At 47.6% G+C, this 27346-nt stretch overlaps 1 protein-coding gene across 7 annotated transcripts in view; it reads right to left on the bottom strand.

The window, feature by feature from the left end:
• Positions 1 to 27346, bottom strand: part of LOC118225714 (collagen alpha-1(XV) chain-like) — a 73843-nt gene that overhangs the window by 25865 nt on the left and 20632 nt on the right. For 3 of the 7 annotated variants that reach the window (XM_035414584.1, XM_035414590.1, XM_035414589.1), the window contains exons 7-12: positions 11882 to 12429; positions 4754 to 4828; positions 3839 to 3937; positions 1688 to 1847; positions 998 to 1047; positions 720 to 887 (exon numbers count right to left, since the gene is read on the bottom strand). In XM_035414584.1, the coding sequence (XP_035270475.1) occupies positions 720 to 887; positions 998 to 1047; positions 1688 to 1847; positions 3839 to 3937; positions 4754 to 4828; positions 11882 to 12429 (1100 nt within the window). Of the gene's footprint in view, positions 1 to 719; positions 888 to 997; positions 1048 to 1687; positions 1848 to 3838; positions 3938 to 4753; positions 4829 to 11881; positions 12430 to 16225; positions 16801 to 27346 lie in introns of those variants that run through there. The other 4 variants (XM_035414591.1, XM_035414586.1, XM_035414588.1 and 1 more) reach the window with 4 other exon arrangements.

Here is a 27346-nt window from a genome sequence, read left to right as displayed (position 1 = left end):
CTCTTTGTCATAATCACTACTGGAATCCATATTACAGGACAGTTCTAACTGTTCCGCTCAAGGGCAATGAGTATGGTAACACGCAACACTGCAACTCGGGAGAAACATCTTTCAGTCATTACGTTTCACTTAGCGTTGACAGTTTGTCCAAAGCAAAACAGAACTAGCAGGAAATGGAAAACAACAAAGGCTTGGTTTGAGAACCAAAATAGAACTGAATTGTTTGGGTAATTTTAAAATGAGTAAATAAGGCGAACGAGCCAATGTTCTCTGGAGTGGTAGAACGTTCAGGACTGCGAAAAGTGCCATTGTCTGCCAAGAGTTTTGTTGTGCATTGCTTGTGATGCTAAATCAGACGGACATGTCATAGCCACTGTCAACTGCCAATGCAACACACTTATGGGTAGCCTGAAGTATCAGATGAGCATGGTGAAATAACTGTCTTCACTCTCTTAATATTATTAAAAATAATGACACAATCCCACATCGTACACAATCAGAATCAGAATTCTTAATTATAGTGTCCAATACACTGAACAAGTAAATCCTGACAGTTTTAAGAGCACTTGAGGGTTTAGGTAAGGTCTGAGAGAGTTGAAAGACAATGAGAGAGTTAGAGAGAGACAGAGAATGAGGGTGAGAGAGAGAGACAGTTACAGAGTGAGAGAGAGAAAGAGAGAGAGAGAGAGAGAGAGAGAGAGAGAGAGAGAGAGACTCACAGGCTGGCCATCCTTCCCAGGTGTTCCTGTTTCTCCTTTTGGCCCTGGAGGCCCCCTGGGGCCTGGCTGCCCTCCTTCTGCACTCCCTCCTCTGGAGGGCACGGATGGTCCAGGGGGTCCAGGGGGTCCAGGAGGGCCAGGGGGGCCCTGATCCCCACGCTCGCCTTTCTGTGAGGGAACAGTCCAGAGGATCCGTCCATTGAGAGGTCCCATAACTCATTTACAGTCTTTCCGCAATGCTGTCGCCATTAATCTTAATGCCAGCAGGGTGTACTCACACTTACTGATCTTTCTCCTTGGTCTGTATTCTCTGTGTGGCTTGGATCTGCTGAGGACAACCAAAAAAGCCAATCAACAAAATGCTCTGCAGGATCAGTATTTAGAACAGTTCAGCTCAGAGGTATTTTGCAATACATTCCTGTTTTGACTCAAGCTGACCGACCCCAGAATATAAGCAGGCAGTTCATTAAAAACAGTTCTACCGGCACCAACCATAGAGTAATGTTGATACAGTGAGTCTGCCTGTGTGGTGGATGAAAAATAATCGACCCAAGTTGCAAAGGTGTTAAACCAAAACATCTAATTCCAAACCCATCTGTTTCTATTCAACTTCTGAGTTTTCAGAAATTTTATCCTGGTCATCAGACATTTGACTTAATTTTTCTGGGTGGTGTAGAAAGATTCTGACACTCTCCTTGTACAAAAAAAGAACAAGGGAAACAGCACAGTGGAGTTTCCTAGACAACGCATCAAATAAAATAGATTTGTCTCCCCCTAGTGGCAATCTTGCTCTATAACATTGCAACTTGTAGTCTTCTGCTTTTACAGGAAAAATGTGTATGGTGTACAAGAAAGCCACGTAAATGTAGGAATACCAGCACAATTTAACACACACGCATGCATATCTACATGTACACACACATGTATACACACACACACAAACACACAGAAGCCAAAGCTTCCCTCACCCGTCCCAGTAGTCTCAGTAGTCTCAGTAGTCAGTATGATGCCCTGGCTGGAGGACGGCTCTTCCGTGGGCATCGCATCCCCTGAGTAAGCACCCTCTTCATCCTCATTGGGTGACTGTGTGGGAGGGGCTGGCACTGGCGCGCTCAGGAAGTCCTCTGCCTGGAGGGGTCAACAGAGGGCATCACGTGACCGATGGGCACATTTGTTTACAGAACTCTTCTCCCATGCTCCCTCCGGTCACTCAGAGATTTGTTTTTTGGTTGGATTACTGTTGGATATTCTTTATTGATATTATTTGCTTGTTGTGCTGGAGCTCACCAGTCTAAATTTAGTGTCTGGACAAGATATCTCTCATTAAATAAGACTTGAAAGCCAGAAAAACTAGAATGAGTCGACACAAATGCTCTTAGCTGAAGCCAGTTGAGTAAGCAATAAAAGGGAGTAAATACAGTTTCACGAGCCTCCAGCAGGGGGCGTCAGCTGTGCTAGCTGTAAAATTGGGCCTTTGTATTGCGCCTTGCCCTGCTTGGAGGGTGGCCTATGCACGTAGGCTCCAAAATATGGGAGCGTGGCTGGGCCTGGACTGCAATGCGGACGTGTGGTCGTGGCTTTGGCGAAAATCTCTGCCAGACAAACGGGAGGCCGGGGCCGGGACTGCCCCCCTGCTCGGGTGGAGAACACGTCAGCCAATGTGCAGCTGGCAGGGGGGGGGGGGGGGTAACTCAGCCCCCTGAACAGCCCTGCTCCCAAAAGCCAGGGCTCACTGCTCTCCATTCAAACTGTTCTGTATCAGCTTGAGTGAAAAATTGCTTAAGTATTTCCTGAAACATCCCAACCACCAACAACTACAGTGGATGAGTGTGGTCTGCATAAAGATGAAGTGTAGCCCAGCAATGGCCACACATACATCTGCACAGAGAGACTAATAGAACAGCCGACTGGATATACATAAGTCATATCTATAAAGTGACCCACCTAATTTCAGTGTAAGGGGGGGAGAGTTCTGTAAGGGTTAGGATTCAAGTAAGAGATTTTCATGAAGATGTACTATGAAAGTGTTTCCTAGTAGGTAATAATAATAATTTACAAATTTTTGTGATTATGAATGAAAAGTACACTATTTTAAAATATTTTAAACATTATGAAATATTATTATTGTTTCATAACAGCTACTTAAGAAGGCATAACAGGCTACCTCCATCCCTGTTGGTCAGAGATTACATATTGAGTCATCAGTCCTTTTAATTACTTTAAGATTTCAAGATGTATTTAATAAAATCATTGCATTGCATTACAACATGTTACACCGTGTTGAGTCCAGTTCTGACAAATGGCACCCAAGATTCAAGTGGCACTTAACTCTGATGTGCATCATTGCCTGTATCCTTGACGACACAGACAATGTAGAAATCTCCGCTGCTCTAGAGCCACAACTGCTGCTGAAATGCAGCAAACATGCAGTGGAGAAAGAAATCGAGAAGATTCTAGAACATTATTACCCATAAAACAACAAACTGCTAGAGCAGCGATCTAAAAATAAATGTTGAAACTAAATCCATCAAATCACTTGGTTTTTTAATTAAAAATAAATAAGTATTTTATTTCTTGAATCTTATATCACGTTGAGGCATTTATCGCCTTAGGAGCACCCGCACCCTTCTACTTTGTAAGTGGTCAGTCCAAACAGAGTGAGTAACCAAAAGTAACCATGTCTGGCAGAGTTGAGGAAGGAAACATAGCAGAGGAGTGAAATCCTGTTTGGGGGAGCCTTCCATAAAAGTGTTAATAATAATGTGGAATTCACCCGCCCTAATGGTTTATCAGAAACACAGGATGAGCCGCTTTTAAGAACACAAAGTAATCTACTGAAGCCCTTGTATTGCCAGCCAAGTGCTGAAGGAAATTCCCGTCACCCTATCTGAAGTACACGGCTGAGATATCGGCAAAAGAACACAGTGTGCAGATAATCGGGTTCCTATAAGGGAGGAACTGTTTTCTTCAAACAACATCCAAAAACATCAGGAACTTCTAACGGCTGTTGTTGTTTTCAGCTGTTGTGACTGCGGCATATTTTGTTTGGTGAGTCTGGTTCTTTTCATTCAGAGCTGAAGTCCTCTATGTGATGATATGGCAGGCCTGTGCTTTCTTACCCATGCAGAGGTGATCTCTTTCTCATCCACACGTTTCTTCACTTCATCCATCGTCTCCCTGTCGTCTAAGCTGTCGTCCCCACTGCCATACCCGGAAGCCTGAAATAATACCACACACACACACACACACACACACACACACACACACACACACACACACACACACACACACACACATGTATGCACACACACACACACACACACACACGCATATGAATGCACACACACACACACACACACACGCACATGCATGCACACACACACACACACACACACACACACACGCACAAATGTATCAGATATACAGACCTGATTTTCTAAATTCAATCCAAAGTAACACTAGTAATTTGAGCATTTTGAACTTCTTTTGAACATTATGAACAAGAAGAATTATCTCAATGGTGGTCCATTACCTCAAGTAAACTGACTTTTGGAAAGGACTGATAACCATACTGTCCATAATACTAAAAAGTTACTGAAATAATGTTTGACAATAAATGAAATCAATCTACATCATATATAAACTTCAATCATAAAATGCATCTAAATATAGTTTTACTGTTAGAGCACTCCCAACATATTTTGGACTGAGCTATAGCCAATTTGACTTGTAATTATTATATGCAATAACAACATTGAGACTCGTTTACATTTAGGAAAATTGCATAAATAAATCTTAGAAGTAGACAGTTGATATTCTGTGAACATGAACCATATACAAAAAAGTTTCACCGCAAGCTAACGAGTCACTCAAAACTGTGGCAAACCAAAACCCAACTACCATGTTCCCGCTCCACCACTAGAGGGAGCAAAGATTCCACTACTGACAGAACGATCAGATTCGCCAGTTCTCCACCCTCCCTTCTCCCAGACTCTTCTGCAGGATGAATGCTAACTGTAGCTCAGGAAACTCACATAGGGATCATCCTCCTCGCACTGCACCTCCGCAGCTCTAGGGTCTGGCATGAGCACTAGCTGTTGAATGGAGCCCTGTAGAAATGGAGACACCGAAAAAAGAAAGATTAACAGAAATGGCAGACATTTACATTTTACATTTCAGGCATTCAGAAGATGTTCTTAACTAGAGCAAATTACAGGGCTTACTCTGTTTTCACATACAACCCTTTTATGCAGCTTGATATTTACTGAAGTGTCTCAGGCTATGTACCTGCTTTAAGAGTACAACAGAAGTTGTATCTACTAGAATCAGCCTGGTATGAGGTTAGAAATGTAGTCGTTTCAGCCTATAATCCGTGTGCATTATTTCAAGCTCTAACATTACTGAATTTAATTAAACCAAGAGATGCTAGCCAGCCAGCCAGCCAGTTAACTAGCCAGTTTGCTTGTTAGCTATTGGGTTTTGTGCTTGGCATGACAGCCAGATAGTCAAGAAATAATTTCTGACCAATTAGTAAGCGGTTCACAGACCTGCAAAATAGATTTAAAGTAGAATTATCTTTGCAGTGGTGTTAGCATGATAGCTGGCTAGTTAACTTGGTGACTGAACTCAGTCGCCATATTTGTGGAAGAGTCTGCACACACACATGCACACACATACACACACACACATGCACACAACAAACTATCATCAGGCTCTGGTGACTGGGGGAATGTTACTTGTGGAGAGGTGCCAGGCACAGGAGAGAAATCCCACACAGGCCATGTTGTCCAAGTCCAAATCTAACTGTATCCAATGCCTGTTAGTGCATAGCTTCCCAAAGCAATGCACAAGATACCGCCTGCTTTGCCAGCACTAGAGCCAGAGGTGCAAAGTCCAGGGTTCAGAAAGTAAAAGTCCTGCCATGAGTTTCTTTCTCCCATGAACTCAGCCAGCTGATTTCACTAATTAGTTCTACCTCTCTGGCTGGAGAATTGTGCCAATTAGCATATCCAGGTCATTGGAACAAAATACTGGAGAGGAATTTTACTTTCTTAACTGGGATTTTCCACCTCAGCTGGGACTACAGCTGGGACCAGGTTGGATTCCAGAGAATAGTCATCGTACGCTACGGGGATTTTAAGTAACATTAGCCTCTAAAGGCTAAAGGCCAAAGGTGGGGCAGGTAATTAATTAAAGTACAACATGCACAGAGTCACCACATGTCTTTAAGGCGACAACTGTGCCTTCAAGCAGGCACCGGGGACAGGGGGAATGTGAATGATGGCAAACCAAATGGGGGACATCTGCTTAGGCTATAAATAACAGCTCAAGTTAAACAGCACTTGGTGCATGCTTCCAGAAATAAGCTAAGCGTTTTCATTTATTCTTAGGATTCGGAAATGAAGCAAGTGACACATGCTAAGTCCTGACCTGACTGAGGAAGAGTTTTTTTTGGCACATAACGAGTGCACTTCGAGAAAGTGACATCAATATGACATCAGGAAACAGCAATCTGACTGCGAGAGGATCCTCCTCCGGTTGACCGCTGCACCTTACTGGCCCTTTTCGATTAGTGCTGGAAAAGTGTCTCCTCCGTTCCTGTAAACAGGAAGTCCGTGGGGGTTTATGGGCCCGCTGCCCCCCCCCCCCCACGGATCCCATTACCCGCACAATTACTTCTCCAGCCCGCTTCATTAGCACAACACCCCCCCCTCCACCCACCCCCACCCCCACCCCCACAGGTCTAAATACGAGCGCAGGTATGCTTTGGCTCCTCTGCCCGCCAGTACCCGGGTCAGAACCGGGCTCCCTCGTGGGCGGGGCTCACCCAGCGGTGACCCGGGACAGGACCCCGCCCGGCTGAGGGGAGCGGAGAGAGAGAGAGGGTTATGGACCCGCCACGTCACCGCCTCTCCCTCGCTCAGCGGTGCAGTAGCCAGACGAGCGGAACTTCAAACACGGTCCAGATAAAATATGGCGGTGGTCCACGTGGAAGCGGGCCCGCTCCACGCGACCCAATCAGAGCGGAGCGCCGGAACGGCCCCTCGCTGGCTTCCACACGCAGCTCATCTGCTGCGTGAGCGTTCGCCATGTGGCCTGTGTTTATGTGCTATCGCTGGCACACACAAACTCTATATAGGATTCATTTATAAGTGCAAAGCTTAGCTAGCTTGTAACTCACTCACTCACCCACTCACTCACTCACTTGCATGCTCATTCATTCACTCACTCACTCACTCACTTGCATGCTCATTCACTCACTCACTCACTCACTCACTCACTCACATGCTCATTCACTCACTCGCTCACTCTGAGGCTGAAGATTCTCGACAAGGGAGAGCTATTAGCGCTCAAGTAGCTGAAATTCGGGGGAGCTACGTTAAGGTGGTGCTTCGCATGAATGACACTGTTTAACCAGTATTTTACCCCCGGACCCCACCTCATTGTGTAAGAGGACTATGCTTCACTCCAGCTGGTATATCCGCCAGTAGAGTCGTTGATGTATACTATACAGAACACCTTCCCAACTGGACCCCTCCCTCCCTGATGATGTCATGGCCAACTCTGGGACCCCCCAGTCAGCGCCGCTGTGATCGGCACTCTATTCCAGACCATAGAGCTCATCTACTCCGAGAGCTGGGACATCAACCAGGACACCTTACGGAAACACAAAAGGGCACCGTGCCACGCCTTTTCCACATTCGCTCTCATCTGATACTATACAGAAGATCATACCATAGAGCTCCTCTTTAAGGAACAAAGCTGATGTAAGTGTCAACACATTTTCCCCTGGCGCAGTGCATCTGTCTGATGAGCGGATTCGGGGAAGAAAGTGTGTCCTCTGAAAGTGAGGTCAGACTCGACCCGACGTATAAAAAAACCAAGGCAACAACAGAGGAACGACAGAGCCGAAGAAATCGCACGCAAAAAGCAGAGGCCCGCGCTGCAGAAGAGAAAAAGGCAGAACGGACTTCCAGAGCTTTCCGACGGCCTGAAATGGAAGTGAAGCACAACACAGCCGCCGTATAAGGGGAGGAGAAAATACACAATGCACGCCACCGCAGCCTCGAAAACAGGAAAGAGAAAAGAACGATGCCGTTGCCCAGAGGAGAGAAAGAGCGCAGAGCTGTGTGAGTGAAGAGCCGTGTAAACAAAGAGCCCAAACCCAGCTGGTGAGTGTTGTCTCCTGGCACACAGCTTGCTCTGCAGTGCCACAGGAATGTGTTTCCCATATAAAGCGGGAAGGACCCAATTACAACTTCACCCTTCTTTATAAGCCCTTCTGGGATGGGATTAAATTACTGCTTAATATGCAGAATAATAACTTTTAGAAATATTATTATAATAATAATAACTGGTGTTAATGATAGAAGGTAGTAGCATGAACAGCCATACGTCCAGTCATAAAGCTAATTATAGCAGTGCAGTACAAAATAGCACACTGCAAAAACAAGACCAGGTTAAAAACTAGTATATGGCTGGACCTAACACACGTGATCCGGCTGACCAATGGTGTAACTTCATAACTCGGCCGGCCAATGGTGTAACTTCATCACTCAGTCACTCAGTCAGTCAGTCACAGACATTCGCGTTTGTAAGGCTGGCCCCGCTGTTGCGGTCCAGCCAAAAAATTGTATATTAGGACAAACACCATAAAGGTGCATGTGAGCATCAAAACACGATACTGTACGGCAGTGTGGTATAATGGAACTGGTCTTGTAACGTGAATGTCACAGGCTCAATTCCCAGGTAGGACACGACCATTGTACCCTCAAGCAAGGTACTTGCTTGAGGGTACAATACAACCTGCATTGCTTCAGTATATATACCCAGCTGTTAAATGGATACAATGTAAAAGCTACGTAAAAGTTGTGTAAGTCGCTCTGGATAAGAGCATCTGCTAAATGCCAGTAATGAACTGGAGAATAACAAAAAAGCAACAGATCAAATGGTAATTGAAAATCGTAATTGTCTGTCAGCTCATCAAACAATTCTTTAAAAAAAAGAATCCATCTGATCTTGCCAGAGACAGAGGACTGGATGCACATGCACATTAGGAATGGAGGTATCTGGGTGTCTTTTGCTGTCTGCAAGAACAAGTATGGTTAGCTAACCTTACAGGGCACCTCTATACACTGATACAGAACAGTGTCTGATAATCAGGACAGGAGCGATACACTTCCATGTACACACCCCTATGATTATAATCTGTGACGATAATTTGTGAATATTATTACAAGATGCTGCCGGCTGCTTTGTAGGAAAGCCAGGAATTACAATGGGGGCGAAACATTTAATATGTAATAACACAATACAGGAAATTACAAGGTATTCAATGAGCTGTGAATGTGGTACGTGGTCTGCTGTTATCATGTAATCAGGCTCCGTCCCAGGACCCCGCAAACCGAAACGACAGGGTTGGAGAGATATCTGCGGTACGGCGGTTTTGTCCTCGTGATCTGTGGCTCATATTCCACTTGGCAGCGCTACAAACCATAACACAGTGCGCCATGGCGACATGCGCTTACAATTTGAATCAGAAAAAAAATGTCGCCGTCAAAATGCAATTTCAATCTTCAGAACTCCTCCATCAAAACCCCCATTCCGTCTCAGAACCGACCGCAACAAAATGCACTGCTGCCGCCTGCCAAGAATGTCTCAATCATTCATTTCCCTCACATGCTATCAGCAGCTAGCACACAGCTCATAGCTCCCCGCTATACCCTTACATAGCGCGGCTCTAAGTGAAGCGTGGAGCCCATGTCTGACCCGCAGCAGCTATTTATTGCTGTTATTCACAGGTAAAGACACGGTATCTCAAGCATGGCTGCTAAAGATAAACGCGTTAGCTGCTGGAAGCCATGCTGACCGCTTCTAGGTTTTTTCCTTCCTTCATAGGCCGGTCAGAAAGAGGCCGGTCTTGCTGGGCTTGTGACCGAGGCATGCGTTTCATCATTTCATCCAGGCTCGGGCTGGCGTGTCAGTCGGACCGAGTCCAAACAAAGACTGCGACAGAACTGCAATCGGGATCAGAGAGGATTCTGGGTAGACCGCCAGTGTCTCTGGCAGATGAGTGAAAGGGAGGAACCAGATACCTAGTTTCTGAAAAGCCCCTGACATTCCCGATAAGGGAGAAATCTGGAGCGTCTCCATGCTCATTGTGGAACGCACCCCCTCCTTGGCTCTTATTTGATCTTGACGAAAGAATCCTGCACCAGATATTTATAAAACAATCTCTACTTTAAACTCCCTCTTCCTCTGTAGGAGATAGGGACCGTCGGTATGTGGTATTTAGGTCCTACCCAGCATCCTCTTCTGCCTTGACCTGGGCCTGTGGTTTCTGTAACATCCTCTCTGTATCCTTCCGGATACGGCAAAGCTGTTCCACAACAATGAATACTCTCCTCTCACAGAAAAAAGTAAGGAAGCATTCAGCCAGCCTTCAGAATTGTTTACAACAAATTTGCAAATAATGAGAACAATCCTGAAAGACTTAAACACCAAATTATGTATCATGGGTGGTAATGAATGTCAGTACGGTGACAGAAATGTAAACGTAGCGCTTAATCTCTTTTCTTGGCAGTGACTTTCTGAAAACACAGGTGGGAAATTAAAAATGTTCTCCCCACAGCGTGCCTCTCTGCCACTGGAAAGATTTCTCGCAAATGTGTCTGGCGAATTATTTCATTCATTAGTAATGTTCAAGTGGGTGTAATTCAAAAGGGCCTATGCATCATTCTCAGCAACCAGTGAAGACAAAGAAATGTTCTGTGTGAAATTATAACAAGGAGAAGAACGGGGTAGAGGCAGGTTTTTGAAATCTTCTCACTGTGAGAAATTCCCTGCTCTGATTGGTCAATTCAACTAAATGAGCCTGTCCACTGTTCTGTACTTGTGCTAGAGTGCTTCCATTTTACAGACACGAATCATCACTCTGAATGCTGTCAAACTCTGTACAGCTGAGTTGAATTCCATCTTGTGTTTGATGGGAAGAGGACACTCAAAGAGGGTTTTGACACCAGGCTACTGACACATCAAATAAACTCCAAGTTACCCTTTTAAACATAAAGAGCATTCAACAGAAGTAGGTAAGGAGGGGGGGTACAGCCTGCCACTATACATCCAAAATTCCATTTACATACCCCAGCAAACCAAAGAACATTTTTACATTGTGTGGAAAGCAGTCCTTTACAGGTTTCCCTGCAAGCAAGCATGATCTGTACCAATTTACAACATGGCTGGAACGAATGCAAAGTAGCTCTGCATAGCTAGCTGGGTACTTAAGCACACCGATAAAGGCTGGTAATGGTTCAACTTTCCCTTCTGGAGGCAAATGTCCACCTAATGACACAGTCGTATAAAACAATGACACTGCCAACACAAAGATTCCAGCGGGCATTAGCTAAAGCATTCCTCACTTCAATTCCCATGCTTCAGACGCGAGTGTAATTCAAAGATGATGCCAGAGAGTCACGCTGTCGATTTATGGCACACATCATGCAATGTGAAACGAAATCTTTTGGCTTCAGATCATCAAACCTCCTTAAGAAGTGCATGCAAAACAGCCGCAGCTGAGACTCCTCGGTTCAGCGTACACGCTGGAAAAATTTCCATTCGCCCGGAGAAATGATTTTTCGGCAAGTGTCAGCTTCCTCATCTCTAAAAAATTCATTATGTGCGGGTGGTGAGATTCACGAGGCTGCATGAGAACAATGCAGCGCATCAGCGTGCACTTAAGGACAAACTGCACCGCGGCTGAGACAGAATGCAGGCCTCGGTGCAATGAAAGGGGAAACTTGACAGTGAGAGTATTTTCTGGAGTGCTTCATTCACTGTGTAGCGAGGTGTTAAATTAAAGTCTGGGCTCATCGAAAGAGGCAAAGCCCTTTATCATGGAAATCTCTCACGTCTCCAGTGGCTCGGTGCACAAAGGCTATTTCCATGGCCAAACACACAAATCACACACACATACACACACACACACACACATACACAGAAGCACACACACACAAATCACACACACACACACACAAACACACACAAATCACACACACATACGCAGAAGCACACAGAAACACACATAGCAACACACACACACATACAAAGAAGCACGCAGGAACACGCACACAGTTGTAAGGAAAGAGCCACGAAGGCCCACTCACCACAAATCTCTCCAGGCCGGTGCCCCCGGCGTTGCCGACGAAGATGCCCGAGCTGGCCTCGAAGCGCAGCCTGCCGGGGCCCCTCTGGAACGCCATGCGGTGGTACTCCTCGCAGTCCATGTACAGCCGCACCTCGTCGTCCTGCACCGTCAGCGTGAAGCGGTTCCACTTGTTGGACATGTCGGGCACCTTGAAGGACGCCACCTGCTGGGAGCGCGAGGACCCCTGCTCGCTGTAGTACATAATAATCCTCTGCGTCTGGTCCTCCACGGGGGTCAGGGCCAGGCCCAGGTACACGATCTTCTGGAAGGCGTCCGTGATGGCGAAGAGCACCCCTCCCCGGGTCGTCGTCGGCTTGATGGTGACGATGACGGCGAAGTCGCGGAAGAAGGGGTCCGGCACGAAGGTCTTGGTCAGCCGCCCGATGTTGGCGTTGGGCCCGAAGCTGTAGGCCGGGAAGCCCTCGTAGCCGGTGATGAAGGAGACAGACGGAGGGAGAGGGACTCCAATTAACTCTGTGAGGTCCAGGTGGGCTGTAGATCCCCGCTCTGCAAAAGAAAGAACATAACTGAGCGCAAAATCATACACACACACACACACACACACACACACACACACACACACACACACACACACACACACACACACTGCTGGCATCAAAGGGAGCGAACAAAATCGGTCTCCCCATTAAACTAATTGCACTATTATTAGACTCTTCAGCACTTTTTCACCGCGACCCAGCAAGCCCATTTATCCAAGTAAGCAGCTCTCCCTCACTAACAGCAACCAAACTGAGGCTCACTCACGGGCGGCCTCAGATCTGCCTGCATAAAAGTCCTCGTTTACCTCCCATAAGCAAACAAAGCAAAAATAGGTAAATGCAGCTACGTGGGTGGACTTGACCTGCTCCTGCTTTAGTGTACCAGGTTGCGGACCCGTTCGACACACACAGACACCCTTCATGCTTTTCACCTGCAACACTTCACTCACACAATCAGCAGTTATACTTTCCCACCTCCTACCCAGGTGACCTGCTGACACAGCTTCATATGCTCAGACCTACTCACACCCACACACATCCCATTTACACCCGCACTACTGCATCTACACTGTCACAGTATTCAGAGAGGTACGCAGACCAAATACAGCAAAGAGCCACAACCCCAATCCCCCCCCCCCCCCCCCCCCCCCCCGACCCAAACACACGGCCCATCCGTACTTTAACAACCAAGGACGTCCCCGCACACCTTCAGCATAACCCACAGGTCAATATCCTTTCATCTGCTATTTCTGTCCCTCTCAATGGAGCTTCTGTTCCATGCAAAAATGGTTCCCCTTTTCCTGCGATCCATCACATTGGCCAAGTGGAAGAGTACAATTATTAAGGAGTGGAACCCCCCTTGGAGCGTCTGCCGCCCCGAACGCTGCCAATCTCCACGCCCCGCTCCCCCCGCACATGTTCCCCATTAAACGGCGTGTTGTGGAACAATCATCTATTCTGCAGAGGGCAGCGGGACAAACCAAAGGCAGCTGGCTTTCATTAGCAGGAACTAATATGTGCACAATGCAAAGTTCACCCCCGCAAATCGGCTTAGTGATATTGGGCACACCAGGCCGCTCGCTGCTGAAAACCGCAGACAGCTTTGGCCCTTTGGGGACTCGTAAGGTGCTGATAAGTTCCCAGCTGTACTCACTGGCCGTTGCCAATGACCGGCGACGCAGTCCAATCACAGCTTCTCAGCGACGGCCACATCTTGTCAGAAACCCAGATACTCACCCAAACTGAGTTTGAAACTGACACGCACGCAGTAGGACCTCTCGGTTCGTGAGTAAACAGTCACACTGCCCTGGCTCACCAACAAGTCCAAATCAAAGCAAAAAAAGCATTCACTCAATTTACCGAAAATTCAGTAGGGGTGCTGAACACATAAAGATGTTAATACAGCCTTATACTGTTCCAAACTGACTTGATTAGGGTCAATAATCACCATCAGAAACCCGCACAGGACCACAGATTGCAAGCACACTTTTGAGTCAACGCTCAAAACCTTCCCAGTGTCACGCCGCAGCACACACCATGAAAGGAACGCGGCCAAAGTTTACATGCGGTGCTAAAATAAAGACTCGCTCACACTCACGCTCCTACAACCCAGACATTGTGCATGCAGTGGAAAAATGAACACAGTGGCAAGATCTAGGCAATTATATTACACACCGTAGGCACTTTAAAACCCGCGGTTAGAGGGACGGAGTCCGACTGCACTTCCTGTTAATTGGCTCGCTCCTGCAATGAGAGCAAGATGCTGGCTGCTCAGCCGCCTGCTGTGTTTTATCCGTGAGGGTCTGGGGCGCTGGAACAGCAGGTGAGAACCCTTTACGTCTTTGGAACATAACACCATTCAGAGGCCCTGAAGCCCACCTCGGCAGCCGGGGAATTATTATCTTTTTCCCGGTAGCGGGATGGGGAAACAGCCACAGCACCAGACTCGGTTCTGGGGGAGGAGGGGGTGGCGGATTTTGACGAGACGTCAGGCGGCCGCTTTTCGTCCTTGCCGCCGGGTCGAAGTTCGCCCGGCTTGCATGCGGCACTGTCTTTACTATTCCCAGTGGTAGGCACAGGCTCTTTTCATTCCCAACAGCGCTGGAGGTGAAGGAGGCCGTGCCATTTCCCTAGTCTTTAAACGAATCAATAAGTCCGGCAATTAGCGGGCAGAATTACATAACGACAGACTGGGACGGGGGCCCTACGCGAAATAAAATAAAAGACGAAGTAAACAATGGCACGTCTCACGCCCGGATGAAGAGACTTTGTTTTCAGAGACATCACTCTGCGTGCCGCCTTCAATCTGACAGCAACCAAAAACACTTCAAGATACTGGTTCAGTATGCCAAGGAAGAAAACAATTCTTTATTTAAACACGAGCCACGCAAGGTCTACGGGTAATGTCCTCCTTCTGAACTGACAAGGCCTTGCCTCTGTGTGTGTGTGTGTGTGTGTGTGTGTGTGTGTGTGCCTTCGTGCGTGTGAGCGTATGCGAGCATGGTTTCCTGTGTGAAACTTGCTCATTTTTCACACCGGGTGGGTGACTGAGAATTGGCAAGTCCGCGCTCCGGGGATTGAAAAGTGTGTAATCTGTCTCTAACTGGCGCCCAACAATGTGCCGTTGTCCTGCCGGAGGTTGGCTGGGAAGGAGATTGATGGCGTCTGTGCCGGAGTGGCCGTCCTCAAGGCCGTCCCAGGCCCTTCGCACAGGCGCTCTTCCCCAAACGGGCCTGATAACGCAGATAAGACCGGCTGCCGGCAGAATACACAGCGCCGCAAAGGCTTCTGGCATGAAAAGGGTCGCTCCCCGAAAGTGTCTCAGTGTACGGGAATAGGAAGCCCAATGACGCTAAGCTGTATCATCTGTCACACTGCGCATCCTGCTAGTGGAGCATTCAGTGCCTCGATGCACAGTCAATGCTATATCTGTATACGCCATGTCTGTCCATCCCATGACAGAAGATTGAAAGGAGCCCATACCGGGCGGTAGGGAGGGGGAGCCTCTAAAGTCGTCCGCCCCGGTCCCGACTGCGCAGCCGTTCCCCCGGCCGCCAGCGGGAGCGCTCTGGAGCAAGACGGCCCCGCGGTCCGGGGCTGCAGGGGAGTTCGTAATCCTATTACCGTAACATCATGTGACCGAGATTTGCACTAGGGTAGAGCAGCCCAGAGGCTCTCCTCAATTAGGCGCATTGAAGGACACGTTAAACAAAAGCAGCAACACGAGTGCAGTTCGCAGGGTGCACTGATCAAACTGCACAACCCACTGCTGCAGTAAAATCAGCCAGTGGAGGTTCTTTAGTGACTCACTTTCCAACTTAATCTGAATTTTAAATCTGCTTTTCAGCACCCAGTTGTTTCTGTAATATGCAGCACAGTGGGTGGTTCACTCAATGGCATTTCAACACTCTCATTTGCTCTACTTTCCTTCCATTATGTTGCTCTCTGAGCTTGTGTGGAAGCCAAAGTCTGTCCATGCTATGACAGTAACACGTACAAGCCCCCTGGTTAATTTAGAGTCCGAATATTTACTTGTAGAAGCTCACTACCCGTACCCATATGGACAAATAAACTCAACATACCATAAAACAAAGAAATGTTTTTATAATTAACGAAGCAGGAAATAACAAAATAACATAAAACAGGCCTAATTGACTGCAAATGTTTTCCTCTTTTTCTAACCAGATAGGCTCCATTGCAACCCAATGGCTTTGCACTACTGTAAAAACAGTGGTTTCCTGAGCTTTGTTTCCTGAGCATGACGCCTGGTTCCTGCCTGCCTGCCTGCCTGCCTGCTCACTCACCGTTCCTCCACATTTTCAGGGGTCTTTTCATAGCCTTGGGCTTGTCGCCTCCGCTCCCGGCCCCCGGGGTGACGGGGCCGCTGGGGTCGGGGGCCGGGGGCCCCGCGGTGCTCGGCGGCTCCGTCGGCGTAAATGTGGTAGCGGGGGCGGTCGCCGTGGTGACGGGGGCCGGGGTGGTCGCCTGCCTGCCCCCGAAGAGCCATCCCCACCACTGGCCGCAGACGGGCCCGCAGAGAAGCAGCAGGACGGCGAGACGCAGGACGGCCCCGTCCATTCTCATACAGATCCGGGGGACACGCTCAGAGAGAGAGAGGGGGTACAACAGGGGACCGGCCCAAAAACGATCGCTGGCTCTATTCTCTTATCTGCTGCAGAAAAGCCCTTTCCCTCGCGTTCTCCTCCTCTCACGATCCTCCCCTGTCCTGTCCGCTCACCCGGCAAACGCGTGGCCCCTTCTCCCGAAAACCTGCGTCCGCATTCGGTCAGTCAGGGGTCTTTAAAGGGCAGGTCAGACACTGCCGCACTGCACTGCGAGACTCCAGGGCTGGAATGAGGTTTGTTAAGCAAATGCGCCTTTAGCAGCTCAGTCCTCTGCCCCCACCCCCTCCTCCTGCACCTTTTATGATGTAAATGAAACACTGCCCGGTCGGCAGAAGGAGTTGCCTAATTTGGGCCAACCAGAAGACTTGCTGGCCCACGACAATGCACTTCCTGACATTGGCTTTCATGCTCTTCTTCCTGTCCTTGGTTGAGTTATTTAATGCTTTTAAGGACACTGCAGCCCCTTGCAGATATCAAAGTAAAAAAAAAGTTCCTCTGTAAGCAAGCCAGGGACGGTCATGATGGACCTAGGAGTTTTGCTGTGCGAGCAAAACAAGTATTCTGAATGAACTGCATCACAGAGATCTACATGAACTACGTCTCACATGAAAGCACACTACAATTTAAATTTACATCTTTATTTATATTCAGGGCAAGCATTACAGTGCCAGAAGGATATAGTGAATAGGTAATATGGAGCAAATTTAGAAATGAGTGGGGATTAAATAGCTGCTGAAAACCTGCTTCCCTGTTCATAAATTTTACCTCTGAAGCTAGAGGACTCACTGCTGTTGATAATAAAGAGACAGTGAGATGGTTTCGGGAGAAGGAAACTGGAACTCCATGGGACTCCATGTGTGATACTTTTTTCTTCTGTGATGCTTTATTTTTTCTTGATTTTTTTTTTATTGATTCTGAAACCACAGTGTTGAAGCAGGCAAAAAAACATGATGGCAGTACAGTACATGACCTAATCCTTTCTAGTTACCATAGTTATAAGTCAACCAATCAATGTAAAGGGCATGAGAGCAGGTTATGAATAAGGTGACCATAACTTTACATTAGGTTGATGGTTAACCACTATCACATGACCAGCATTAGACCAGGCACAGAACAGGCACAAAATTGGCAGTGGCTCCAGCTCTGTGAACAGGTTATGGATCATCTATCTCAGGGGTGGCCAGTCTTATCTGAAAATGGTTGATGTGGGTGTAGGTTTTTTTTTCGCTCAGCGCTCAGACACCTGATTCAACTAATAAACTAATCATGGTCTTCAATCAAGACCTTGACAAGTAGGATTATGTGTCTTAGTACAGGGCTTAAACAACAGCCTGCATCCACATTGGCCCTCTTCAGATAACATTGGACCTCCCTGCTCTATCTGATCTTTCGGTTGGGCTTCAGCTAGACCCCAAGTTATATGCCATCAGCTCACTGGACTGGGGCGATATACAGGGCAAAGCATGGGGTTAAAAAAAACTGGATTCCTGAGCACGAAATAAAGCATTCCCCCAAAGCGCGCTGCTCGCCAGCTCTGCACAGCCCAGTGATCAGAAGGAGGCCATGGCGACCCCGTCCTGGATTTCAGTGGGCCTTCAAAGGGCCCTGGAGCCGAACCGGGCCCGGAGCCAAATGAAAGATAGCGTGCTGGAGGACAGCCTCATAGCTCTGGGGCAGAGATAACCGTCTCCACCCGAGCGTGCCGGCGCTCCCAGACTCCCAGAAAGGAATCCCTCTCTCAAGGTGCCTCCGAGTGTGTGTATCTGAGCGAGCCTCATCTGCGGCGCTGGCACACACAGCGCCCGGCAGACGCTTCAGTCAAGGAGGGAATTCACAACGGGAGAAGAAGAAAAAAAACACTAGCGCGCTACGAGAGAGAGGAGACAATGGTGACAATGAAGGCCAGTGACGGGCTCGGCGCTGACGGGCTGCTAAGTGGAGCAGATGAGGGATTCGGTCTGATTTGGAGGCGGGCAACTTCAGCTTTAGCCCGTAATGGCATTTTCGTGCGCGGGGGTTCGGGGGAGGCCCCTTCTAATCAGGCCAGCCTTCAGATACGCTTGGCCGGCGTCCAGGGGAACGGGGAGGCCGCGCGGAGCCCCTCGCTACATGGAGCCCCTCGCCGGACTGTCCCCACGTAGTCCCGTAATTGGCTCCTTGTCATACTTCATCAGCGCTGACCTGTCACAGACTTACTGAAACCGACTGTCCTCTTTCCCCGGGGTGTTTACGAGCCTGCGCCCAGTCCTCTTGTTCCACTTATTTTTTGTTTTGGTTTGTGGTCCAAACGGTCACTAAACCTCTCATTTTCTGACCGTAAAATTTACGGTTTGGCGAGAGCCGGCCTCCTGTCTGGCCACCAGCACTATAGCCACAATGGCTGGGGAGCTGACCTCATAATAAGGTTATACCGTAGGATTCCCACATCACATGGTGAGGCACTGTGGAGGTCATAAACATTTCAGCAAATACATAGCAGTACACAGGGCTGCAGATGGGGAAGGGGGGTGGGCAACTGGGACACTCAGTCCCAGTCCCGAGCCTAAGGTGGGCCCAGGATATGGAACATAACTATTTTGGGCCTTCCCAATATATTTTGTTCATAGCTGCAGGCCTGGCAATACAAATGAGCTACACGCACACATATGTAATCTGTGCATTTATGCATTTTCACTCACGCGCACAAGCCCACAGTAAACATGGATGTGATAACTGGTGGGTGATGGCGAGTAAGCCAGCTAACGTGATGTTTTGCAGACCCATAACTGAAAGCAAGCTCTCGACGTTGCACAGTAGGGTCGGTACGCCGAAGCCGCGAGATGAGGAATGAGAGGCATGTGGACTGAGTGCAGGTGAGTTGGGGATCGAGTATCCACCGCTCCTGACGACAAGACACATCCCTTTGTTCTGTGAATAACATCCTTCACCATCAGGACGCTGGCTTCGAATGCCTACCACAACAACAAAAAAACACAGCTGCACCAGATACCATGTACCTCCTAAAGAGCTCAAGGAGACACACATAAGGCTTTGCTACATTGTGGAGTTATGCTCGACTTAAAAGAGAGAACACGTTTTAAAAATGTGTTTTAACAGTCTGAATAAAAACATAGCTGCGCACAGCTTTAACTGTACTGTGCTATTCCTTTACATGTTCAGCACACATTCCTTACTTTAAAGAGCATTTTTAGAGTGAAACAATGGATGTCAGTGAAGCTAAAGTCATAGATACTGAAAAGCCTTTATCTCAAAGCCAATCTCTTGTCAGCAGTCTCTAGGCGAGTATATGTAAGGCAAGAGAGAGGGCTGAGCTTAATGCACAGGAATCCTGATCAAAGGCTAGCACCACGTAACCGGAACATACACAAGAAATATGTTCACTCTAAGCAATTAATCCGCCTTGGATTAGCGACTCTGCTAAGTAAATAAGTTATGCAGTGTATTACAAGAGGTGAAACACAGGACTACGGTGAACGGACACTAATAGCGAGGACACGCCAACAACTGACTGACAGTTGAACTGTATCTCATGAGGGACGTTAAACCACAAAGCTTAAGCATTTTTGGGCCGTTCTTTTCAACATGCGATCCATAAAATGATCCATAAAATGGCTCTTGATGTGAAAGCCTTTTTCCTTGGCTAGAATACAGTCCCTTTGCCCATATGGAGAATTACTGTACTCCTCCTTTTCACGAGACAACGGACGTCTTCTGGGGATGAAAACAAGACCAGCCAGCGGCATTTATTGTTGCAAATTCCAGCTCAGCAGACTCGGAGGAGGAGCCCTCCGGATTCTCGCCGCTGCTAAGGAGACGGAGCTCTGAGGAAGCAGCCGCACAGCGCGCACTCCCCCGCGTGCTCACCACAACAGGCGCGAGGTGACAGGTCACAGACCCGCGCTTCAGAGCCGCTGCAAATCAACCCAATCGAGCGGTCCTCAAGCTCCATCAAGCGGCGAGAGACAGAGCGCGAGACTCCATTTTCATTCATAAAATCAGTATGTACAAATGTAGCACTTCCAGACGCGTGTGGCCTAGCGATTGATGGTGCACTGATTGATGTATTTGCACTGATTGAAGTGCAGACAGTAAATGAGGTGGTAGATGGGGGAAATCCCATTTTAAAGAGCCTTTCAGGAGGCTTTGACTGCACCGATTTCTCCCCGCTGCTTAAGCCTGTGAACACACCGGGGCTGTCGCTTCCCATTGGCCGCCCCGGTGATGTGTGCGGGTCAGAGGCGGGGGATTACCGTCATGGTGAGCCGAGGCATGCAATATGACAGAGCCCACGACTCCGTGAACAATTAACAAGGCCAAACTGAGGATGTGAGAGAAAGAAAATGCGCATCTGACTCCCTTACATACGCTCAAAAATTCCCTGTCTTAACGGCCCTGAAACATGTTGGCCGTAAACACAATGAACCTTCATTCTGGAGTAGGAGTGACAAGACACACGTACATTATTCAGATTGTTTACTAAGGTAAAGTACCTCAGAAAGTAAATAAAGTACCTTTCTTTGAACACTTTTAAAATCAACATGTAGCAGGACCATGTAGCCATGTAGCAGGAGGCAGACTGTGTTGATTTAGTATTTTCTGAAGGTCCTCAGTCCGCTGGCCAAGAGTCAATCTGACACAGTGAAGAAAACTCCCTGTGACTGTGATTGACATCAAACACCTACGCCGTGGGACCATGTGCTGTCTTTAGATCATGCAGCGATACGATCTATCCTGCTTCCTTTGGCAGGACAAACGCTCCCACCTCTCACACGGCATGACAAACCATGTTAGAACAAACCCTCGCATCCCCTCACATCCCCGGAATTCCTCTCCCTGACAAATTTCCTGTCCACGCTCTCGTGACTCGTACGTTTCGGCAACGTATCGCATTCGAGTGGTGGGTAAAATTTGATCGGTCCGCTGTCTTAAGCTGTGAGTCACAGAAACGGAGGAGTTATAGCAAGAAACAGCCCCGGCCAGCTCTACATCAGCGTCGATTGAGTGGCCGGAGTTTCAACCTCAAGTATTTGATTTACATTCTCTACGGTTAAAGGAGTCAAGTTCGCATGAGCAAGCAGATTTTTGAGCTTTGAATCATGCGCCACTGAACACATGAAGCAATGGCTTAAATAAAACTTGCTCCAGGTACTTCACCACTCAGACACTGTGATACAGATATCACTGCTTTTCATCTATAATTCAGTCCTCGGTGCCTGGGTTAGAACCTGGGTGCACACTAGGCAAAATGCCTGAAGGAATGCTGCTGTCTCAGATTCACTGGGGTGGTGGGGGAGGGGGGGGGGATTGGTCATGGAAAGGGCCAAAACCTCTTATCAAATATAAGTCATATCATGAGTTTCCAAGCACTATGCCATTCTGAGCATTGCCAGACTCCAAAAACATGGGCCTTTACCACAAATCAGGGAAACAGTAATGTTTTCAGTCATAAAGAATGTGAGTAATCTCATCTCTCATAGATTCCACAGGTTTGAACATTCAGTAAGGCATTATTTAAGTAGACTATTATATCTAGTGAACGGAAAATATCTGTGCAGTCAGAAAGTACAAGGGGAATGAATACTGCAAAATAAGCAGCCTCTGGGATTTTGACTTGATTAAACCATACAAAACACTTTTCAGTGCTTAATTTATTACAGGAAAACATGCCCTGTTACTGAAAACCATCTGGCAATTCATTCTAAATCAAGTTCATCAGAAGTAACCACAATAATGTCTTTGTCAGTATGTGTGTCAGAATCAGAAAAAGACACACTGAGGGCCAAATAGCATCACAGTCCAATATAACACATCAGCAACAGCGGCTTTGTCAACAAGGTATGTGCAGTCAATCTTCCTGTCTTCATACTGTAACCATTTGACTTATCACTCCCTCAGTAGCACCTGCAAGCCACCATGCAGAAAAGCACAGCACTTAATCAAGAATACTGAGATAAAGGATGCTTGATGCAGGCCAGATATGCTGGCAGCACAACTTCCACGCAGAAGGGATTGCCAGCTCCGAGTGTAATGCATGCTGATTTATTTTTTGGAAGGTTTGTCCAGCTTGTTTGTGTGTGTGTGTGTGTGTGTGTGTATTTTACTAAATCTGTGTCCCCATAGCTGACTGTTCCTTCTTGCAGTCAGTCAATAAGCAGCACATTGGCCCATACAAGCACGGTACAGATATGCTATGAGAACACACTGATGGGGATTTGGAGCAGCTCCAGTTCTGCCCCTGTCTGGTGTGTGGGGACGCTCCCGAAGGGAAGGGGGGGGGGGGGCTGTAAGGGTGCTTTCAGGATTCACTCCCTTTTAAAGAGGGATAATTTTTACGACAGACAGGCCACAGCAAGCTGCTGGGGGAAGGGAATGAATGTGGGGGGGGGTTTGTAGGAGTCAAATTCTCCAGTGGTCAGATCATGCACCTCTCTCCACCCGGAGGGATCGGAGAGGAGGGAAGGGCTGAGAAAACAGTGGGCAAAGTGGGGATCCAGCTGCCTCCCACGGGCCCTGTCCGTGAGCCTCGGCCGCTTCCAGGAGCGCGGTGAGCCAGCTCCGCTCCGCAGCCCATCTGCAACGTTTCATTCAAATCAGCGCGCCGTTCGTTTGGCGGGTTCCCGGGCCATTGTGTGGGAGCCAAGCAAATACCGACCCTCTCCCCCCCTAACTCCACTCCACTCCGGGGGAAACACGCTTTTTACACGCTCTGTTTTTTACATACTCCAAGAAGAATGAACGGTTTCTGTTCCTCAGAACACAGTGAGTGATTCTCGCTGGAGATGGACCGCAGGAGCGGAACATTCCGGGGATTCCCGCTGTTAATTAAAGCTCCGCTCTTGTAGGGCACACCGGAGAGGACGTGGACAGAAGCGGGCAGGTGCTCACCCCTCACAGCGAGGGCCGGTACCAAAGAACATCAATCTGTACTGACTTAAACCGCTCCACAGATGGCCAGACTAGAATGCTCCAGCCCATGCAATTCAGCAACTTGAAGGCTGGCTACAACTGCAGAAGCACAGCCTAAATTCATTGCTTCTGATCACAGTCTGATCACAAGCTTCCCAACAACCCTAAACACTGCTTCCCTGCATACATAATCTGCCCCAGGAACACCTGGGACACCAATTCCATACCCTCGGAGTATTAACACGCTGCAGCACTATATAAAGACCACAGACTGTATGTCCATCTCTATAACACATGCAATTTAGGTCGCTACAACATGAGCACCTTCTAATATTTGCTCATATGGCCAAAAGTACTTGGCCTAGATATTGAGCAATCGCAAGGTTCTTATAGCTAACACCAGACATAAGCTTGTATTTTAAACAGGCTTTAATAATGGTGAAGTTCAGATTTTAGTCGCTTACGTCTAATCCTACACAGGCCTTTGGTAAATGTTTGTGGTTCATTCATGCACATTTCCTCAAAACCACTAAACGATTTTGGAAATACAGGACAGGTGCGCCAGTATTTGTTCAGCAGCTATGCTCAGCTGTTGGCTCCAGTACACCTCGAGGGCAGTTTTATTATTTGGGGCTTGGACGGAGGCTTAAGGAAACTAGGCGTAGCTTCATAGCTCAGACATAAGCATCGCGCATTCTTGGGTGGTAAAGTGCCCATTGGACATTTGGCTTGTATCACATGACAACAACAGATGTTACAAAACCCAGAACAAACTATATTTGTGCTTTTAATATTGCAGCTTAAATGCACAAACAGATGCATGGCACCACAATGACCAATTTCAGATAAATACAGTAAGAGGTACTTCATTTAATATTTTATTGTAGTCTGCTATTTTGCAATAATATTATACAAAAGCAAAATCAGCAAAGGCATCCTCACCCCAATTCCTGTGGTTAACAATATTGAATATTGAATAGGGCCACAGTGTCACCATGGCACCTTGTTTTGTCATGGGCTCAGACAAGGGAATGTTGGTGACCCCGCAACTGTCTGTCCCAGCCCCCGGTGCAGGAATGAGCTCCCTATGGTGTCCAGAATAGCAGGGACACTGGCCACATTCCGATGCAGGCTGAAGACCCACCTCGTCAGACCTTTGCTCCCCAACCCTGACCCTCCGTGGCACTTTTACACAACTCTGAAGCACTCTCTCGCAGTCCTGTCTTGTTTGTTTAGCCTAGTCATATTTTCTTTTTTGTTCACGTTTGTCAGCTTTACGAGTTGTAAGCAATGTCTGTTACTGAGTACGAGTCTGTCTATTTAAGAATACTTCCTATTACATTCCAATCACTCTTATCTAGAGCGATGTCCAGCAGTGAAGAACATCCGTGCTAGCCTCAGGAATGTACCGAGAAGGCATAGAAGGCCCATCTATAATCATTAAATGTAACTGTGGCATTCGGTCTCGGTTGGTATCGGTTGCGCCAGCTGGTAGAGAGAGCACACGCACCTGGGTTGCGTTGGCTAATCAGCCCAGGTGCTTAAAGGTGCGCTGCTCTCCACAGTTCGGGGCCGAGACCCGGAGCTCACACTGAGAGCGTGTTCATGATTTTCGTTTCCTTTCATTTTATTTTTGTTTTGTTTCTCTTAACATGACAGGGAAAAGTAATCCGCCAGTGAAAAGTGGGAGGAGCCGGTCAGGTGAAAATCTGGCCAGCTACAAGCAAGGAACTGAAAAGTTGTCGTTGTTTTACTTTCTTTTGTCTTTGTTATTTGAGCTTGTTGTTTCAGTTTATTGTTTTTTCCTGTAACCTGTGAGGGGGAAAGGTGAATATGGCATTTACTTTATTGTGTGTGTGTGGGTGCGCTCGCTCTCTCTCTCTCCACGTGGCAACCAACGGTGTTCCCCGGCACTGCCGCACCTCCCTCCCAGGGGTGTCACGCTGGCGAGTGACAGGAACGTTACCCTAACAAACAACAATTGTATTGTAACAAAGCACAAATTCCGTCTTTACAGCCGTATTTATAGTCTTTTCCAAAAAAAGAAATCCAATGAAAGAATGTTAATGCACTTCGATTCAATCATCGATTCAACTTGCTCTGTATCAACAGTCACTGCTCTCCCCCTCAGTCTGTGCATACTGTATGTATCGCAGTCAGGCACACGGTGGTCACCCAGTACATGTATGACTGGCTAAAAGAGGCAGGCTGGCTCACAGCTGGTGAGTGAGGCTAGTCTGAGCTCGCCTCAGTCTGCGCTGCATGCTGACTGACACCAAGACTGCAGAGAGACACACTGCCCCGTCTGTTTCCCTCTCCGAGATAGGCAGTTATCCCATTTTGCATTTCTACCGTCCGTGTACGCCAAGGGAGTTTACTTTCCCCTCATCGGGACTCAATGCAGCCTCTGTTTGAGATGTTTGCTTAGTCAACCCATTTCTTTTTTTGCATATTTTTGGTGGAGAGTGGATTTTTGGGTTATGTTCATGGAGAGCCATGCTTGACCTTTTTATTTTTTTCTGCAACCATTTCATCCATTTAAACTGAAATAACTCTAGAACAGACTGCTGGATTTGGATGACAGGGAGAGACCTGGACATGCAACAATGTTTCTGTAATGTTTTTTTTCGTAATAGCAATACATATAAAGAAACCGTACACAGTAAAAAGTTAATTAACTACTGGAGCTATTATTAATAATACTTCAAAAAGGCTAAATGTTACTTCATTAGAGTAAAACCTACATTTTTAGGTTTAACACTGAGTATTTTGCTATGTATCTATTCTCTTGACTCTATATGGGCTTTTTTTAGTATTGCTGCAGTCCAAAAGGCTGGAGGAATCATTGCTTCCTGATGGGATAACCTCATATTCATGTTTTATATCCCCCTCTACAGAGCAATCTGCTTATACTTGACAGACATTTGGTATAGAGGTAGTGACACTGCTACAAGGCTCACTCCACAGTATGTTCAAAAGCAGAACACGCTTAATTCCATTGTGTGAAGAAGCTGCCATAAAGGATGACTTCAGGTCTCAAAGCTCTGAAGTAAATGGAGCAGAAGATCGATTTCTAAGAGCATTCTGGCCGCTGAGGAGAGAGAGGTTTAGCTGTGGGTGTCGCTCGTCCTAACACGAGCCAAGAGGTCTGCAGGGAAAGAGATGAATCACTGTGGTACTGAGTTCAGCAGGGCCCGGTACCAAATATCAGAGTCTTTGCATGGGTGTGAGCCTGCGTCTGTGTGTATATATGTGCGTGTGTGCGTGCATGTGTGTGTGTGTGTGTGTGTGTGTGTAGAATATAAAGAATATAGTAAGAACTGCATATTGTATATTGTATTACCTCTGCCACCAGCAGGTGTGGTGGAGATTCAATGATCATTCCTGTGTCTGTCAGCCAGTAGGCAGGATCTTTAAAAAAGCTACAATATGCGCATAATGGATTTGGATTCATTTAGGTAAACTAACTCCAGCTCCAGTCTTTTATTGTACTCTGCTTTTCCATGTGCACTCCCACTTCACGGCAAATTTCCCACAGGAATCATACAATACCGTCTGGAATGTACAGTCAAAGCAGAGATGCTGCCACTGCCACCCAGCATGGGCGCATGTGCTTTCTATAGCGCGCAAACCGCAGACACAAAGCGAAACGCTAGCCATGCGACCCCCCCCCCGTCCCGCACCGCACCGCTGGGATGGCCCGCTTCCACAGTGTTCACAGGCGAGGACCAGAGGGATCCACACTGGCCCAAAGTCGCATTACATCACACACACATCTGCGTGCAATACAGAGACGTCTGCCCCCGTCTGTGATTTCCCCACAGAAGTCCCTGCCCCCCCCCCCCCCCCACACTCCCGCTCGCCCTTTTTCTGCAACAGGCACGAGGGCTCTCC

This window comes from Anguilla anguilla, chromosome 4 (genome assembly GCF_013347855.1).
Source record: "Anguilla anguilla isolate fAngAng1 chromosome 4, fAngAng1.pri, whole genome shotgun sequence".
NCBI lineage: Eukaryota > Metazoa > Chordata > Actinopteri > Anguilliformes > Anguillidae > Anguilla > Anguilla anguilla.
This window is presented reverse-complemented; position numbering and strand designations above follow the sequence as displayed.